The sequence below is a fragment of the Nestor notabilis genome, unplaced genomic scaffold (assembly GCF_000696875.1).
Source record: "Nestor notabilis isolate BGI_N333 unplaced genomic scaffold, ASM69687v1 scaffold9689, whole genome shotgun sequence".
In the NCBI taxonomy this organism is placed as follows: Eukaryota; Metazoa; Chordata; class Aves; order Psittaciformes; family Psittacidae; genus Nestor; species Nestor notabilis.
In genome coordinates, this window is record NW_009942337.1 from 4,927 (window position 1) to 24,683 (window position 19,757).

At 44.3% G+C, this 19,757-nt stretch overlaps 1 protein-coding gene across 1 annotated transcript in view; it reads right to left on the reverse strand.

The window, feature by feature from the left end:
• Positions 1-675: 675 nt before the first annotated feature.
• LOC104411028 (protein tweety homolog 3-like) overlaps positions 676-19,757 on the reverse strand; it is a 56,398-nt gene continuing 37,316 nt past the window's right edge. Inside the window, 7 exon segments of the mRNA XM_010021350.1 lie at positions 676-747; positions 8,341-8,416; positions 9,343-9,519; positions 11,512-11,648; positions 12,407-12,499; positions 12,620-12,712; positions 13,953-14,008. Coding sequence (XP_010019652.1) covers positions 676-747; positions 8,341-8,416; positions 9,343-9,519; positions 11,512-11,648; positions 12,407-12,499; positions 12,620-12,712; positions 13,953-14,008 — 704 coding nt within the window.

The window sequence follows — 19,757 nt, forward strand, 5'->3', positions numbered from 1 at the left end:
TGGGAATGAAAAAGGAATTTTCTTAATGCTTCTTTTTAAAGTTAACCAGGGTAGAGGACTGGTTTGCTCTAGAAGAGCTCTAGACTCCCAAATAACAATGGATATGCAGTGACACCACGAGGCAGGAGTTTCCCTCCTCCCTCACACAGGGCACCAGATCAAGGACTCCCACCACAATGTTGCACTGTGCATTGACTCAGCATTCCCTTGCTGTATGCACTGAGCCTCTGCTTCTTCAGTGTTTGACAGACTGCTGATCCCACTGCAAGTGAAGATCTACCACCATCTTTCACTGAGTCCCTCTGAGGAACAGAAAGGGGGAAAAAAAGGGGGGAACAGAAAATATTCACCAACTTTTTCAGATAGGCTACTCTAATAAGTAGTGGACCCAGTTTCTAGTCTGGGTGCTCTCAGTGGCTTGCCTGCATGTGCTTGCTCTCTTGCACATCAGGCAGGTACACCAAGGTGAAGGCTTAACTTCAAAAGGAGCTTCCACTGCAGTGGACAGGTACCAGGTTGGAGGGGTGGTCTGGACTGGAGAAACAGGAGGAGCTGCACTGGATTTTGGGAGAACAGCAGGATTGTTCTACGAGGACAGCACAGGGGCACAGCAGTTGGCACATTGTTTAGTCTGACTGCACGTGTGGGTTTTGTTTTTGCTTTTGCTTTTTCATTTTAATGCACACTGCCAGCATCTGGACGAGGTTGGTTGGTGGCGAGGTATTTGGCTCTCATGCTGGAGGTGTACTGGAGGAAGACAAGACAAAAAGAAACAAAACAGAACAGAAAAGTAAGTCAGAATGACTAATGTAAGCACAGAACCACAGATTACGATCACCTCCCTGCATTAAAAGGTCTGTAATCACAGCAAGCATACCAAGGAGCTGCTGGCTCAGTTTTACAAGGAAAGTTTCACATGTCCACTCTAAGTAACATACTGTCAGCCTGCTGCAAGGATGCTGGCCAGGTCAGAGCAGATGGGCTAATGTTTTATCCAAGCTCTCTACACAGAAGGAAATCCAATAGCCATTGAGTTGAAATACGCCATACTTTGCTTGGGAGAAGTGGGATATGGAAATGATGCAGATGTAAAAGCCCACCTCACACCTTCATCCTCTCTTAATCATGTTATTGCTTTCAACCATGCCAGAAAAGGACGCTGAAAAGAAACTGGGTGTGCAACTGCCTTTTTACATTGCATTTTACAGCAATGAGGTCATCAGAAGACCACAGATGGGCAGTTTGAATGAAAAGTGTGGAAGAATGAATCTCTGAACAATTTATGCCCAAGAAAGAACAGACCCTGCCATGCTAGAAACAGGCTGCCATTAAACAAGATGATATTAGCTAACAGTTATCAGATGGGTAATAATCCACTCTGACTTGGGATCCAACCTGCATGCTATGCAGTGATGGACAAGACTACAGATTGGGGGTAAGAGCAGAAAGCCAGAAAGATGAGAGGTTGTTTTGTTTTGGGGGTATAAGGCGTGTTTTTTCTTATTTTCATTTTTATTCTAATAAAAGTAATCCAAAAGAGCTCCCAGAAGCTACTGAGGTAACATATGTCATTCAGCTCTGAATAATGAGCTGAATGTAGGCATGTAAATACCACCCAGCAGTAAGAACAAAAACCTTTGCCTCTTTATGCCAGTGTGTTCAATGCCTTCATCATGACCACATTACTGCTTCTGGGATTCTGCTACCATGCTACTAATAACCAAGCAATGAGGACAGATATTTTATTCCTCTTTTTATACCCAGTGGAGCTTGAATAATTCTACAATGCCCACATCTTACTTCCCAAGAGTGCTCTTCAGCATCCTGACTTATCACCTTTAAAACTGAACCACATAAAACAGCCGCTTAAGCTGGCAAAGAGACAACTGAAAAGCAGTTCCACACCAGGAGTTATGATTTATCTTGCCCACTGGGAAAGAACATTATGAGGCATCTTTAAGCTCTCAAAAGCTCAGCAGTCCAAAGGCATTTTCAGAGTATTAACAGTATTTTATCAGTTTTCCTTCAAAGACTGACCCAGGCTGAATCTCTGCACAATAGAAGAGAGAAACTGCTCTTTTGGCAGATCTGATCCCATCAGCATAAGATGAAGACACCTGTGGCTTTATTTGCACATTCATCTTTTAGTGTCTTCCATAATTGGAAAAGCTTCCTGCAGAACATAGATCTTAATATAAAACTCTGGCCCAGAAAAGGCATCTATATTTAGAAGACAAAGGGTACATCTGTTCTTTCTGGGTTTAAGATGTATTTTTTGTCAGTGAGAAGGCAGAAGGTAGAAATTTCCAAGCTGAGCCAGTTTAAGGACTGTATGCTGTACAGTTTATTAAATGTGATTTCTGCTTCAGAAATAAAGGTAAGGCCATTATTAAATCATATGAGACTAACCCAACAGGTTCAGAGGAGCTTAGAAGTCAAAGAACTTTCTCACAGAACAAGTAGGGCATGTTTCGGGCAGCGCAATGCTGAAATTACCAGCCAAACATCGTGGTAAGAAGGTGGTCTTGGAAAGAAAAATGTGTTTGATTGCTCATTTTCCATTTGTATTCTATATGGTGACATGGGACAGGAGATGAGTATGAACAGAGAATTCCAGGTGCTAAGGTTCTGTAAAAAGTATTTAGTATCTAGAAAAATTAAATCCCAGATCATGGAAGGTGATCATGCATCTTCCTGGACAAGTCATAGGCTCAGCACACAACATGCAACATCAACTCTCTTTAGAGCATTAAAATCAAGAAGGGCCTCTTGATGAACTGCATTTCAAGGATGTACAAAGCACACCTCCCATGGAGGAAGAAGTTGTAAAGAATTCACTTCTTCCTCCACCAAGAAAACATCCCACAGTTCTTTAAGTGTCACTAAAACAAAGTAATCAGGAACATGAGATTTGAACAGTCAAGCAGAGGGCATTTTACATTCAAACCTACCTGCAATCCACCACAAGGAACAAATCAAGATTCAGAGTAGTCAGAGTTAGGGCTGATGTTCTCTCCTTAACTCAGGATTTTTGCTCCTTTGTACCTTTTCCCATTATCATTTGAACCAGTTACTCCTTTTGTTAAAGTGTATTTTTTAGTGACCATGGTAAGTAAACCTGGGAGTAGAGAGCTAACACTTCACTGGCCACCTCTCATAACCAACACAGCTCTATCAGCATGCACTGGATCTTCAGTCACTGCATTAGACCCCATGTACGAGTGGTCTGCTCCACATGCTGTTGACAGTAGTCCCTCATCCAAGTCTTTCAGTGCCTCCTCTGCTGGGAAGCAGAGGAAAAATGCTGTGGAATACACAGATTCCAACATCCAGACAGAACAGCAAATGAAGATGTATCAGCAGACACTTGCCAGTCACACCGATATGAAACCAAACTACATTATTTGTAGTTAAAATAAGTCTTCAGCTCCTTTATAAAGTAATTCTAAAGACTTACAGCCTGAGCACAGTTTGGAGCTAAGGAGGCCGTCGACTCTACTCTGAAGTAACCTGGATACAGTGCCTGACACAGATGTAAGGTGTACAGTTGCATTTAGTTTCCTTTAAAGAGGAGCTTTCATAGAAGGTTAAAGAACACGTACAATGCACTCATTCTTCCAGTACTCTTGCTGGAAGTACCCATATGCCTATACACCCTCATTCACCCTTTCAAAAACAGCACAGAGGACAAGTTTCAACCCATAGCTTCACCACACTGTCAGCTACCTTAAAAAGAGCACCTAAAAAGGCTTCTTGTTACCAGTTCTGCTGGTGGCTTGTGCTATTCAATACAGCACACCTCCCAGTCACTTAGCAGTCAGCTAGGACAAACACAGCTGATTGCACACAGCTTTATTTTTGTATTTCTCCAAAGAAAAATAGTCTCTCCTTCACGTTCAGCCTTGTTGAGGGTATAAGCTTTCACAGGTATGGTTTGCCAGCACATACTAGTTAGGTACTTAACACATACAGCCTGTGTACAAAGGAATCTTTAGTTGCAAGTAAAATTAATGGGTATAATCAGTTAATTTTAGAGACCATAAACTCTATTGACTCCTGTGAACTGTGCAGTCCATGAGTACTTCACAGCTTAGCAAGTTATGCTGGAAGACCACCTACCATATGAAACCATGACTGGGAGTATAAACCATTTACTATTTGTGGTCAAAAAACCCACACATACTCTCTTCAGCTACCCTGACTTTGATTTCCTGCCAGAGCTATTCAGGTAATTCAATAAAGACCAAAGCTTCTGGATTCAAGTTCTTAAAAGTTGATCTACCCCTTAAATAGAGCACAGTAAACACAGAGGGTTTGGTATCATGTATGGGAGGTACAAGATGCAGGGAAACAGGCAATTCCAGCCAGTGGGTTCTGAATTCAAAGGGACTTAAGTTTTCCAAGTTAAAAAGAACAGAGCTTCTGTTTGCTTTGTTTGTTTTTAAAGTCGTGGAAAGAATGCAATGCCTTTTTCTTAGCCCTGCAGACTGCCACATTAAGCTCTGGGTGTGACCTTAGATAAACACAAGACAGTGCAGACTGAGATCAGGTCATGTTTCAGCCCAGAGGATGTTTCAAGTCCAGAATGAGGACATTAGAATTCCCCCCGCTCCAAGCAATCCCTTATTTCATGGAACAGTCCCATCTAGCATCACTACAATACCTCCTGCAGGAACCAAAAAGCAGAAAAGGCCACCATGAGCTGATGCCCAAGAGCAGTCTTTGCAAGACTTAAGACTGAAGGAAGTTGTGACCCTTTCAAGGGTGTCAGCACCATGCTTCAGGACAAGCTTGTTTGCATTCATGCACCATGGCAGAGGGCGTCAAGACACCCGATTCAGACAGCCCCCTTTCCCAGCACGTCACAAGGCAGGCAGACAAACAGCAAGAGGCAGCAAGAATGCAGACCAAGCAGCAACATGACGGAAAGGAATCCAGTGCAAGGCTGACAGAGGTCCCAACAGGAACGACAGAAAGGAAGGAACAGCAGCTTCATGGACATGTATTTCCAGGAACAGAATGTAAGATACGGGACACTGACTGCATGAGCCAAAAGCAATTCTGTTCCAGCTGGAACCAACACCTTCCAGTTACTGTGTGACTGCAGCTCCCTTGAAGAAGTGTTGTCCTTCATACCAGGTAAGTTGCCTGGTAGCTCTAATTGCACCCTGTATTCAACCAAGCTCAAAACCCACAAAGTCTAATACAGATCACCTACTATTTCTGTAGGCACGTGGCTTTGTCATGGACCACTGCGAGGGAGGAAACACTGGCTATCTTGGACAACATCAGCAACTACAGCCCATTAGGAATTCAGACAGTGAAATGGTACTAGGAGGGCCCTGTTCACAGGGCCTGTGGGACATGGATGGGATGATTCGGACACACACAGAACAAAAAACAGTAAAAAGTTTTGAAACAGAATGAAACAGATCTTAGTGCTTATGTCTGGACCCTTAGGGAAGTTCTTTTTTAAACTTGCTCCTTTCTGACTTTAAATGCAAGGATAAAAGGAGAAGCTGCACACACATCTAACAGGCAATGAAGTAATTCTTCAGGACAGGCCACCATTTCCAGCTAGGATCTTTCAACAAATTAAAAACCCTACTGAGAGGCTAAAAGCTTGTGACAGGTAAGTATCTGTTCCAGGCACATGCTGCTATGACCAATCAAGACAAAAGAGAACAGCAGTAGGGCTCAAGGGAAGACAAAAGCTGAAGAAAACCAGTCCCAAGTGAAAAGCTACTAGAATGGTTCTCTTTACTTCTAGAAAATGACTTCTTGTGATGGGAGAACTTCTGTTCTGCATTTGAAGTGCAAAGTTAGTTCTACATTCGAGCACCACTCCGTACTAAGTGTTCAAGCTGTTCTCAAGTGTGGACTCTGAGTTGAAGCTGCTGCGAGTTAGCTTTTATGAGGCATGGGCACCTATAATCCTCACAACGTGCACCAGAAGCCTTTCCAAGGTTGATACTGCTCCTTGAGTCTGCACCAGAGCAAAAAGTGGTTTGAATTTTCACCCTTGGCAGGAGGGAATGGGGTGGGAGGTGCAGAGGGAAGGAATGTGAAGAAATAAAAGGCACTGGCCCGGGATAAACAGTGCAGGGATGAAGGGAGTGGTTGGGAGTGGAGTAGGGGTTGAGCAAGAAGGACCTTTTTTCCAGTACCTGTTCCATTTGCGGGCGCTGTTACCAGTATGTCCGTGCACTGTCCGAGGGCTTAAGCTGCCAGCTCATATGGCTGCTACTGTCCATGGCAGCCAAATACAACTGTGATGACGCAAGAAAGAGAGAAAAAGAGAGTGCAGCCTCAACGTGCATGAAAAACACAGTGCAAGCAAGTGAAACGCTGTGGTGAGTGTCAGTGACAAGGTGGGCTCTACAACCCTAAGGGAATAGCCCTGTGGCAAGAAGGAGAAAACAGAAGGAATGAGAGAAGGGAAAAAAACAAACCAAACAAACAAAAAGCCAGGAAAAAGTAACGGACAAACAATGCAGCAGGATCATCACATCTTAGTTTTCACCATCTGTTCACAGAAAGCTAAACAGAATACATCAGCTCTTTCCACACGCTGGACATAACATATTTGGATGGTTATCCCCCTCTCCTCCCTCTCAAAAAGAGGTAGGGACACGTGCATTGGTATTCCCTTTTCATCTCTCTCTTCCCACAGATGAGTTGCTATGAAAAGCTACAGTTTCTTCTGGCTCAGTATGGTCTCAGCCACCTGCTCTAGAGAGCTGCAAACACAAAAATCCCAGAAAAGCCCCCTTCCCTGCTGCCATGAGTGTAGACAGTATTTTTCTTCTCCCCACTGCCTGTCTACTACATCCCTGCAGGAAACACATTTATCCTGTATCTAGCTCCTTGCCTCATCTAGGGACAGGCTGTCTATAGGTGCAGCACCGTACTCCTCCTCCCCAAGCTCCTGCACTTCTCTATAGCCCATATTGTTGGCTGCCAAGTCTCATCTTTGTCTGGCCTCAGAAACCAGCCTAAGACACCAGGACCCAGATCCCCCCCTCAAAGTATTAACACAAACAGCCACTGAAGAACCAGGGAACTTCCTGCATAACTAAAGCCCCTGTGGAAAGGAGTGTGCTTTCTCTGAAGCAGAAGAGCTGTAGGGTAAGGGTCTACAAGCATTGAACATATGCCTTGGCAGTACCAGAGATAGTGCCCTTCCTACAACAGGGAACGTCAGCAGTAAAGCATTTGCCACACTGCACTGTGTGTGCAGCACATTGGCTCTTCTCCTGAGGACCATCTCGCTGCTGAGAGCAGATAACAGAGCTTGGGATCAGAGTACCACCAGGGATCAGGAGAAATGCTTTGTGAAGCTTGAAAGAGGTCTGGCCAAGCACAGAAATAGCATCAACTCTCCACTTTTCCACCTTCTCTTACAGCAAGATGAAGTGGTCCTTTTGGAGTGAAAACATGAATGTGATGTCCTCTTTTCCACCACAGTTCCTACTCCCCCATCCTTCATCCTCCTCTTCCCACGAATTTGAACCATGCACAACAGAGTGTGTTTTCTTTACGTATACCTGGAGACTGGTTGGTTATTAAGCATGCTACTACTCATCCTCTGTAATCACACGAAGTTAGTGAGCACTGCGATGGCATGTTCTCCAAGTTCTGGTAAGGCTTACAGGATCCAGTGAAGGAGGGCAAGATTCATCTAGTGTTTACACAGACATGAAGGCAAGCCCATGTTTTATCCAGCTTACAGAAATGGCTCTCGGGCCACTCCAAATACCAAAACCTTCCATGAAAGTTTTTTTTTTTTTCCTTTATAGGAAATTAAATACAAAAAATAGATTCCAAAGAAAGTAAAACAGTTGTGAAAGAAAGATTTAAAAAAAAAAAATCTCAACAAAAAGAAAAATAATACAGGTTTCATCCTACCATCTCTTTAGGGCACATTAAGGAGAGAGGTTCAGCGATAACTCTGCATTTACTGTTTCACCAAGTTTCTTTCAGACTTGAGGAACCAATGCCACAGATAGCAAGTACACTGCATGCAAGTGAATCATCATGCTGAAATCACCCACACCAGGATACTCATGCAACTTCAGTGGTGGTAGGACTGGGCCCATAGGATTACCAGCGTTAACAGATTTGAGCTGTATTCTTTTTATGTGCAATGTCCAAAGTAGCACAGCAGGGTTTTGTTCTCCATGGCAGGTGAGACATGGCTTGTTTATACAAACTGCTGCCATTTATGGGCCAGATCCTGTGTTTGGCTGCACAATCAGCTCCCTTGAGAGTATACAGGAGTGGTAAACGTGTGTTGCCCAAAGTTGCTGAAGCAGAGAGGAGCAGTAAAGAGAGACTTACTGAGGGAGGTGGGGACTCCCGGCCAATGAGCGGGGTATTCTCGCAACGGGGGTTCTGGAAATTTGCATTCTGGCTCCTAGGAAAGGAAGACACACATGGTAACAGGGGACACGTGCCATGCTTCTCTGGGGAAGGTCTCTGATGGTGCCACGGGACAGAGCACACACACCCCCAGAACTACTGTCTCAGGTCAGTCTCCCTCAAAGCTTTTCCTACAGGCCAGGTGGATCCCCCCTTTTCAGACAAGGGCACAAAGTTAGTGTCATTTTCCTCAGATTAAGCACTTCTCTTACTCAGAAGGGCCCACACCGAATCGTGCCAAGTGATTTAAAAATAGATCCACAGGAAAATCTGCCTCCTTGCAGCGTCAGAGCTGCCAAGCTGCAGAAACGGAGATAAAATGAGGACAAAGTCTAAAAGGAAGAACAAAATGATGTGCCAGCCCAAAAAAAATGGGTCCTGAAGGTAGTCCAAGTGTGATCAGGGTTAGGCACTTTTGGAGAAAGCTCTGAAGATCCCACCTGGACTAGGTAGCTCCAGACTGCAACAGATGTCAGAGCTGACTGCAAATATTGTGGAAGGACAGAGCCTGAAGGTTTTGTCTTGGCTTTTAGTCCCTAAGGAGGCTTAAAATCTTCTGGCAAGACTGCTCTGTCTGAAAAATTAACTCTTCTGGTGATCAGAATAATCTTGTTATAAGGAGCCCAGACAATACTTTCCTATTTCTTTTCTCTAGACAGATTCCTAAATCCTGCAGGATAAAGCTGTTCACATTTTGGAGCATGCTAATACAGCTCTTCCTCTACTGCAGCACTTCTAAGCTACTCCCATCTCCCAGTAGATACCAATCAGAAGGCATGCCTTTTTACACTTTGGACAAAATCCTTCATGACTTTCTACTGCTTGGTCAAAAGTACCTGCCTTGCAGTGCTTGCAACAACAGAAATGAGAGTGAAGCAACCTGGACAAGCCGCAGTACAGCCTTCTTATCAGGATACTCACATGTACTCTGTGACAGGAGCATTGCTGACTGTGTGTGCTGCTGCTGGAATGCTGGTCTCACTGCCATAACTACTCCCACAGCTATAGAGGCTGGGCATGTGCACTCTGTAAAGATTATCGTGTGTTTGTCTACTCCCTTGAGCAGCTGATTCTTCTTCCCCATCATCATCTGAGCTTCTGCAAGAAGGAGAAAAAGTTCCTAGAACCCTACAATTACCCCACACGTGGGGTTTGCAGGAAACCATGGTAATCCTAGGAACCTCCCAACCATCTTCCACACCTCCACATTCATACCCATTTGGGATGCCTCAGGGTGGCAGTGTCAAACACAGCCTACACCACAGTGACTCAGACCTCCCACAGATACCATCTGGACTTTTACACTGTGTGATCCCCTACAGTCTCCCTATGGTCTTCTCCCAGGGCTTGGCAGACCGCACAGTTCTGCAACTGCCCAGTCATGCAGCCAAAGGATGGTCACACATCCTGAAATACACAGCACTTAACAAAACAAAACAAAGACAGCGGGGAGGTAGTGCCAAGCATCCCACAGAAAGCATCCTTCAAAACAACAATCTGTGTCCTTCTGTTTCTTGTAGCCATGTCCAAAGACCTTTTAAGGATAAGTCTCTGTAGACTTCTCTGAACTCCCATTCTGGTTATGAGTCTGCTTCAGCTTCTAGCAAAATCTCAGAAGCCTTCAGAGAGACTAAGTTGCAACATTCGTGTCTAAAGCCTTTATTCTCTTAAGAGTGCCAGAATTTTAAACCAATTTTAATGCAGAGCTATTTGCCAACTGGTTTCTTCCCCCCTTCCCATAGTAGTTTCTTGTCCCTCCTATGTAATATACACTGCTATTTTATCTCCCTAATTATAGGATGAAGCACGAAGGTTTGAAATACACTTTAGTGATGGTTGACAAAGCTAGTAAAGGGTTCCTCAGGAAGCACTTTGTTGCTGGGACAGACAGCATGGACCTCACTAGAACATCCCAAACATCACCCACAGCTTCTGCACCACAAGGTGGCACTGAAGATTTATTCAGGGAATTGCAGCCTGGAGAGTCTCTTACAGGCAATAAAGGATGACATCCTCCACTTCCCAGAGGCAGGCAGAGGAAGCAAGGGTGCTGGAGGGAATGCAAGAGGGAATCCTTCAGTTCACAGCAGCAGTCAGAGCCTGCTGGGGCTAGGAGGGCAGGCAGCAGCCCACATGGAAGGCAGCACGAGAGATACCACTGTGTAAACCTTTCTCCTTAGACTACCATTCTCTTCTTGGTAATGTCTCTGCAGCTGCATGTGGAAGAGGTAAGGAAACCAGCCATTTTCTCAACTGCTCCTCTGACGCACTTCCCAAGGCTCTCTCTGTGGGCACTACAGGCCTGGCGGGCTCTGGCTTCCTGCTATTGTTCAGGATGTTCCATTTTATTTTGATCTGCGAACCTTGAGTCTGGACTTAGACCACAAAAATTGTGTTTCAGAACCACAGAATAGACTTTGCTGCACAGGCTACTGCTCTTTTGCAAGAACAGAAAACTCGAAGCTATTTTAATAGCTGCCTGTGGTGCAGCAGCCAGTCAGTGAAGCAAAGGTTTGCTCAACACTTAACTGATCAGCCTGAACCATTAATACTAATTCCAAACAACTCTGCTGCTAGATGATTGCCACCAATTTGCAAGTATCTCATCTGCTCATGCTATTGCCACCAAGACAGTTCTGGTTTCTATTAGCTATGCAAGTCAGTCACCCCGGTATAAGCAAAGCCAAAAAGGCAAGTGTGAACTGCTTCTCATTTCAATTCTCTTCCCCATACTAGAACAAATGCCTCAAAGCAATGCAAGAGAACAGGCATTTTACAGAGATGGCACGTAGCATTACCTCTCTCTACAGCTATAATCATTCATCTGTCTTGACTTATAGTCCTACAGTGTACTAAATACCCTGCACACATAGTATTCCAGTGCAATAACATTCAGATGTAAGTATTAACCACAGCCAGAACAAAAGCCAACTTTTTTTTTCTGTTGGACCTGTGCTTATAAAGCCTCATCCCTCACACTCCTGGGATCATATGGGAAAGAGCTCCATATGCTCATGGGCACAAGTCCAATAGCCAGTCTTCATTAGGAAAGAGCTCTACAATGCTACAGGATCCAAACCCTCTCTATACCTCTTTTGCTGCCAAGTGTGTGGGACGCTGCACACAATGGAACTGAACATGAGGGCTGTGACAAAGGAGAAGAGAACCAGGTAGATGAGGCCTTCCACTCCATCATAGCAAAAGCCCGTCAAAGCCTGGACGTAATCCTGGAGAGAGAAACGAGCAGAGTTTCCTGATCATTAGAGATTTAACATTGAGCTCTAATTCAAAAGCCCTTCCCCTAGACTATTATGAAACAACTTAAGAGATTGTAGTTTCTTTTCCAGGGCAAATTTCTGTTTTAATTTCAGGGACCTCAAGTGTTTTTCATAACTGATCTAATCCTTATTTCCTCTCACAAAGCACATCTCAGATTTAAACAGAAATATTTTCAACCCCACACAGTAAAAATGAGGAAGGAGAAAAATGGGGAGTGATGAGGAGTGGTGGTGGTAGAAAAAAAGCAAAGGCACACTTAAGATAGCACATTTTTCTTTAAGCCTCTCAGCTCCTTCACTATGTCCTGTTGTCCAGGAACACATCACGGACTGTTTATCTGCCTCCAGCAACTCAGCTAGGGCAACAGTTAGTCCATGCTATTCTGCAGCTTTAAGGCATTCCACTCCACAGGAAAGGCAATAAGCTATGTGCTAGAGAAAAAAAAAACATCTGAGAGCCCTGCAACCTTAGGGCTGCAGCTTGTAGATGTACAAAGGCATGTTATCTAGTTTCCTATGTTGATCTTTAAACAGCAAGCTAACTTGATCCAAATGCCCATTCTCTTTTCAGCTGGAGTCAAACAGTAAAAGCTGTTGTAAACTGTTCTGGCACACCAGAGATTTGAAACACCAAAATAATCAGTACACTACAGGCTCTTCATCCCCTTTGTTCTTTCTTAGCTCAAGCCCAGTTACTGAGTACTCACCAAATGCAGACTCCGGCAGTCTACTAAAGCTGTCAGTTGCTGCAAGTTGATCTCTGTTGAATTTAAAACCTCTTGGATCCGAGTAAGATATTCCTGTAAGCAACAAGCTAGCAATTACTACATGGAAACGGCTTTGCAGGAGCTGATGTTAGGCTTTGTACAAGGGTAAGGGAAGGCAGAAAGCACAGGGAGAGCAAACTTGAGGAGAGTTACCTTGGAGGTGGGGTGCTCTCTGCTCGCTGACCTCATGAGTTCCACAACATCATCCTGCATTTCTACCAGAGCCTTGTGACTTGCTGACAGCTTCTGCTCAACACAAAACATGCAATGTTTCAGCCAGGCCACATGCACCAACAGAACTCCTGGGAAAGAGACTTAAATCCTACTTCCCAAATATTGAAGCATCATCTGTATGAATGGTACAGGTTAAGAATGTCTCAACTAACATGAGTGCAGCTGCAAAAGGGTTAAGTTTGACTTTTACCAACCTGGAAGAAGTACAGACAGAAGGAATAGGGGAAAGGAAAAACCAAAAGAACAAACAACAACAAAATACATACACAAAAACCATACACACAGCTGGAGCTGGCTCCAGGACAGAGGGGAAGGAGAAAGAAAAGACAAAGTACTCATGTTCTCACCAAGCACAGCTGGATTTTTCTACTAAATCAGATGGCTGAGAGAGACTTAATGTTAAAACCAGAAGTTGTTTGTATTAGGGTGCAGCCTTCACATCCCATTAAGGCATCCATGGGAATTTCACATGCAATAGCATGTCAGAGCGTATACTGAACAACCAGAAATGCAACAGATGGCAACGGTGCATCATACCACAGCTTGAAGTGTTCTTACCCCACCCTTTAAAACAGAGGAAGACAAGACTTAAAAAATCCTAAATATAAATGGTGAAGCAGCTGGTGTCTGCCAAATGGTGGGTGGTGTGGGTTCATTCTGGCCTCTGATACATAAGACAAAGTTTGGGATGGACCCAGGTGCTGTTCTTCAGCCCCCACACAAAAGAATAATGACTCACATTTATACTTCAGGATACAAACCCTTCAACATCCAAAGGATTTAAGAGGCATATGTGAGAATCACTCCCTCACCCACAGAAGTGGCTGCCTTTTGGGAGTGAAGCACTGCCACTCTTTAACCTAAAAGAACCTGCAAGAAGAGATTCAAAGCACGATGTAGCTTCCCACTCTGGCATTAATTGTGGGTGCTCTTTCTTCATGCTCCTCTTGGAAGAGTGCCATATAAACAGAGGTACCACAGAGCCATGGTCCTCACCACATTACACACAGGCCCTTCTGAGACGACATCCTGGACCTGAAACTATGCAGGTAGTGATGAAGTTGGAAAAAACTGCTCACTATATCACAGTGCCACCTCTTGCACAACTGGGAAGTAGCTATCAAAGCTTTACCAACAGGTGGAGTGCTCCATAAAGCTAACACACCTTGCAACTTGCTGCATGCTGGCATCGAAAGCATTTAACCTGTACTCTGCAGGATGCTGAGAAGGGGTGAAGGATGCTTACACTCACCTGCTGGAAAGGGTTGGGGTACCCAGCACTACAGGTCATGTAATAGCGGAGAGTATCTACAAAGACAAAAGGAAAGACAGTCACTGCTCCATTACATTGGAATAACACATTGTTCCAGCTTTGCAGCATTATACAACTGCCACAAGAGAGGTGTTAAGGTCTGAAAGCAATACACAAAATGAAAATGCAATATAAATGGAATCACTTCCATCTCTCCGTGTAGGATTACAGTGCATGGATGGCACTAGAGAAAGGGATGTAAGCTGTCTTTGGGGAGAAAACTAAGATTTGTTTTCTTGAACAGTGAAAGGCAAGGGGGTTGCCCACTTAAATAGTTAGATGAAACATCCAAAAAAGCTTTATTCAGATGTCAGCACTAGCCACTGTATAAACATAAGACAAGACTTCAATCTAGCATATATCCAACCGGATGATTAAATTCTGCAACTTCTGAGTGTCAGAATACCATTCTACAGACACCCAAAGCAACTACAGGCTGCTGCTTAGGGCATACAGCAGAGAGAACTGAGCTTTCCGCCAGTTCAGTTCACCAGCGAGGTTCACAGCCACAAAACATTAGCAGGGGACAGATAGCAACAGTGATATAAATACAGGCTGCTATCAAAACGATCTGTGGAAGCACACTGTTGGGCCAAAGGAGGTGCATACATACATCTTGTGCTACCCAGTGCTGAATGTACCACTTCCTGAGCACAAGTTCAAGCCTTTATAAGAAAAAAGAGAAAGAAAAAAAAGGACATCTTCACAACTGGGGATTCTTCTGGCAAGTTCAAGGATAGACTGGTTTTAGGTAGTGTTCTATAGAAGAACATAAGAAAGTCCTCCTAATTTGAGAAAGTCATAATTTAGTAATATCATCTCCTAAAAATGGTATCACTTTGAAAGCAAGTGAGGAAATGGATGGAAAAAGTTCTTGTCTTTCTGACATGTATTAGTGATGAACATGTAAATAGTAGTCTGTTTGCTGATGGGTATGTAATTGCACACAATTAAATTTTAATTAGAAGTCTTTAATTAGACTTTAACTAAAAGTGTATGTCATTTGCTTTGCATCTTTCTTTTGACTTATGCAAGGAAGGTATTTTCAGTATTGAGTCGATAGTGCAGACTTGATCAGGAAAGAAAGCTCTTACCATGCATTAGGAGAACAGCAACAGGTTACCTTTTCAAGGAACCTCAGCTCATTTGCTGGTAACATCCCAAAAGTTAAGTCTTAATACTGAGTAGCTCTACCAGTAATCCCAGTACAGCAAAGACATACTGATAAACCTCCAGATATGACCTTACAGTGCTCTGCTACCACCATCATTTATTTACAGGCTTGAAGACAGCCATTTTCCTCTTCATTCGGATATGTATGAAACCAGTCTGGTGCCTTCAAAAGCCCTCCATAATAAAATACCAACTGCCAACATGCACAAGTTATAAACATCAGGGTTTCCCCTAGCATTCTCAATAATGCCATTAAGGGAGGGAGCTCTGAAAGACTTATCATCCCAATACCTTTAGATTATTTCTTAAACATTTACAGTTCCTCTTCAGATGAACAGAAGCAGACCAGCTCAGCAAAATCAAGGGTGATATTGGCTTGACTACAAAAGCCTCAAACACACATACCTTCTGCACTTCCCTCCACCACCAGCATCCTTTTCTCTATTCTCTTTAATCTTCTGTGACTTTCAGTCACAAATATTGCAGGCTGCAAACCTATATTAAGCAGCCCCAGCTCAGAAACCAGTAAAAGGCACAACCACAAGCAAGCAGAGCTGTGACGGAAGCAGACCTGATTGTATCCTGGCTTCCCATAAATATTGAACACACCTTTGGGCGAGCCAACACACTGGAGACCAAGTGGTACACCACAGCCTGTCAGCTCCTGCACACTAGCAATGCAGCCTGACAGCTGGTATTTATAATTCATCAGCCTACTTTGGGGCAGCTTCTGTCAGCTGCTCCATCTCCCTCCCACCGACTCTTTCTCTGGGATGACCTGCATCTCCCCACCAAGCCTCCAAACTGCAATTAGCCAAAGCTGGGCAGAGAGGAGGGCAGCAGGAACTGCTTTGTGTGCCTCACTCTGGGCAGACCACGCGAGCTACTGTCTGAAGCTACTGAGCCAAGGGAAGGACTACTCTTCCCTGGCTCATAAATCACATTCAGCGGAGTCAGAAAATTGGATTAAAATGCACCTGTGAGTGCTGAGAGAATAGCACAGCAACAGCAATCCACAGCATCACACACCGTCTGCATCAAAAGAAGCGTCACCAGCAGGTGAAAGGAGGTGATGTTGCCCCCTCTACTCTGCTCTTGTGAGACCCCACCTGGAGCACTGTGTACAGTTCTCAACATAAGAAGGACATGGAGCTGTTGGAGCAAGTCCAGAGGAGGACCACAGGGATGATCAGGGGCTGGACCACCTCTAGTATGAAGACAGGCTGAGAACATTGGGGCTGTGCAGCCTGGAGAAGGGAAGCTCAGAGCAGCTTCCAGCATCTGAAGGGGGCCTACAACAAGACCTACAAGAAGGGCTGGAGAGGGACTCTTCATCAGGGACTGTAGTGATAGGACAAGGGGTGATGGGTTCAAACTTAAGCAGGGGAAGTTCAAGTTAGATCTAAGGAAGAAGTTCTTTACTGTGAGGGTGCTGAGGCACTGGAACAGGCTGCCCAAAGTAGTGGTAAATGCTCCATCCCTGGCAGTGTTCCAGGCCAGGTTGGACAGAGCCTTGGGTGACATGGTCTAGTGTGAGGCATCCCTGCCCATGGCAGGGGGGTTGGAACTAGAAGATCTTAAGGTCGTTTCCCACCCAAACCATTCAATGATTCTATGATCTTGTAGTCTATTTACTTTAAACCAACACACCACTATAAGTTTCTCTCAGGCTCTCACACTGGTATGAATTATACATCAACTTTGTAAGTGCATTAAGTTGCATGACATAGTGCTAATAAACAGCTCTAGAAATGTTTCTTGAGGGCCTTTTGGATCACTCCTGGTGGGCAGATTACAGAGAAGAGTTCCCAATATCATCATAGTTTGCAGTTTGTAAGCCCAGGACAAAGATTGCTGGTTACAAGTGAAGCAAAAAGCAGTACACTGAAATAAGTGTTTCCCTCACTTGCCCCTGGAAGGCAGGATCAACAAGGCTTCACTGTGGTAGCACTGGCTTTGCAGCTGACAAGTGTGACACTGTACATAAAACATGCTTTCCAAAATGGCAAAGCCAGCAGGAGCAGCTTTCCCCTGCACTGAACCCAGCATGCTAATAGCTGTGGTGCTTTAAAGCTAAAGCTACAATAGGCGGTAAAGCTGCCTTAAAGTGATCATACACTGCAAAGCCTAGAAATTAAGAGGAACGTGACCCCTGCCTCCGTACCACCAGACTGGGAAAGAGGAAAGAGCAGGAGGCACCTTCACCAGTTTTAAACCTGGTGGAGGCTATCCTGTACACCCCCAAATCACCCATTTCTGTCCAGAAAACAGCTACACTAACCCACCATTTGCACTCTGTTAACAGCTCCAGGCAATTTCTTGCTATAATTATCTTTCTGATGCATTTTCCTCTCAAGGAAAATTCCTGAAGGTTGGATGTGATTTTTGAAGCCAGCCTTTAGGCAATCTAGTTCACAGGAGAAGGGTTAGGCAGGGTCACATTTGCAGCTGCCTATGCCTGCAGCAATCCTCCTGACCCACTCTCTTGGTGCACAGGCAATGTAGGAGCAGAAGGCAGGGAAGGGAACTACTCAAAATGCTTTATTTTTGCAAAATCTGGGTTTCCTAGAAAGGAAAGTGGAGCTGCCTGCTAAAGACAGCTTCAGCTGCTAGAGCTACTTATTGCTTTGCAACCATGGAGACTTACTATTCACTTCAAAGCCCAGCTGAAATGCAAAAATGGCATTATGCACCCGCCAAAAGGCAGTGAGGAGGTCTTCAGGGTAATGAGCAGATCCTAGCTGGAAAAACTCCTCACACCTAGAAAGAGCTTTTCCCAGCCCTACTTGAGCATTCTCTAAGCAGTTCACATTTTACATATCCCCCCAGATGAGACTGTCTCTGTGGGTTCAATCAGCAAAGAAAGCTGAAGTCTATCACCTGTGATGTCAAAGGAAGACATGCCTTTTGGCCAGATTTTCCTGCCCAGTTAAGATGTTCTCCACCAGGAATTCTGTTTCCCTAAGGCAACAGTCTGACAGCAAAGGGGCAGATCTGCATAACATTTATACAAGAAAGCTCTGCCTGTTGCTTAGACAGATTGTGCCTTCTTATTTAATTGTATGCAATAAGTCATCTGATAATAACACAACATCAATGAAAAAGGATGAGACTAGAAGATGGCCTCCTGCTTTGAAAATAAACATCTTGGCCGCACCAAGTCTTTTGACTAACAGCAGGAACCGATTATACAGACACTGTTCAACTCCACTGGCTTTATCTCAATTAATGAATACTGGATGAGTTAGGCACGTATATCAGCCTCTTCTGCAAAATGATTTAAGTCTCTCCTTCTCCAGGAAACCTGCATTAAGGCTCTTTGCTCCCCGTTCTCCTCCCTCCCTCCCTTTTCTTAATACAGCACATTTTATCTACAAAACAAGGAGATCAGCTAAAAACACAACAACAATAATAATGCACTTGATCAGATTATTCTCAGCTCCATTAATTCGATTTGGATTTGCAAACAGCAATTAATAGACAAACAGGAATATTAACATACTAGTTGCCCAGTATCCCACTGTGCTGGTTTTAGCTGGGGTAGAGTTAATTTTCTTCATAGCTGCTGGTATGGGGCTGTGTTTTGGATCTGTGCTGGAAACAGGTATGTTCTAGTGATTGCTGAGCAGTGCTTACACAGAGCCAAAGCCTCTTCTGCTCCTCACCTCACCAGGAGGAGGCTGGGGATGCACAAGATATTGGGAGAGGACACAGCCAGGACAGCTGACCCCAACTGACCCAAGGTACGGATATGCCATACCATATGATGTCATGCTCAGGATACAGAGCTGAGGATGAAGGAGGACATTCAGAGTGATGGCATTTATTATCATCCCAAGTGACTGTTACCTGTGATGGAGCTCAGCTGTGCTGAAGATGGCTGAACACCTGCCTGACCATGTGAAGTGGTGAATGAATTTCATGTTTTGCTTTGCTTGTATGTATGGCTTTTGCTTTACTTATTGAACTGTCTTTATCTCAACCCACAAGTTTTCTCACTTTCACCCTTCCCATTCTCTCCCATCCCACCAGGGGGAAGTGAACAAGTGGCTGTGTGGGGCTGTGTTACTGGCTGGGGTTAAACCATGACAACACCACAGTTATTTTTCTGTGAAAACTACTATAACCATCACCAACACAAAAGCATTGCAAGTACGCCAATCTCCCATCCCACCAGGGGGAAGTGAACAGCATTCATCTCTGTCTGAATACCAGAGCAGAGGGCTGGGAATATTACAACATGTTATACTGAAAAACAACACCTAAGAACAGTGATTATAGGGAAAAATTGACCCAGCGTTACAAAGCTTCTTAAGGTTACTTGTTGCTTCTTATATCCTTAAAAGCATATGACAGCATCTAGCCCAGTGTGCCATATGCCAGCACTGGCCAAAAGCAGATACCTAGGCAAGACTGAAAACACAAGTGCCCTCCCAGCCCAACAGAAGTGATTCCCAAGGTAAATGTGATTACTACATGTGATATATGCTAATTCCCAATGGGTTCTTTTTTCATGGATAACCTGAGCCCCTCCGTCCATTCACACTCTTAGTCAGCCTTTTCTGAGCTGAA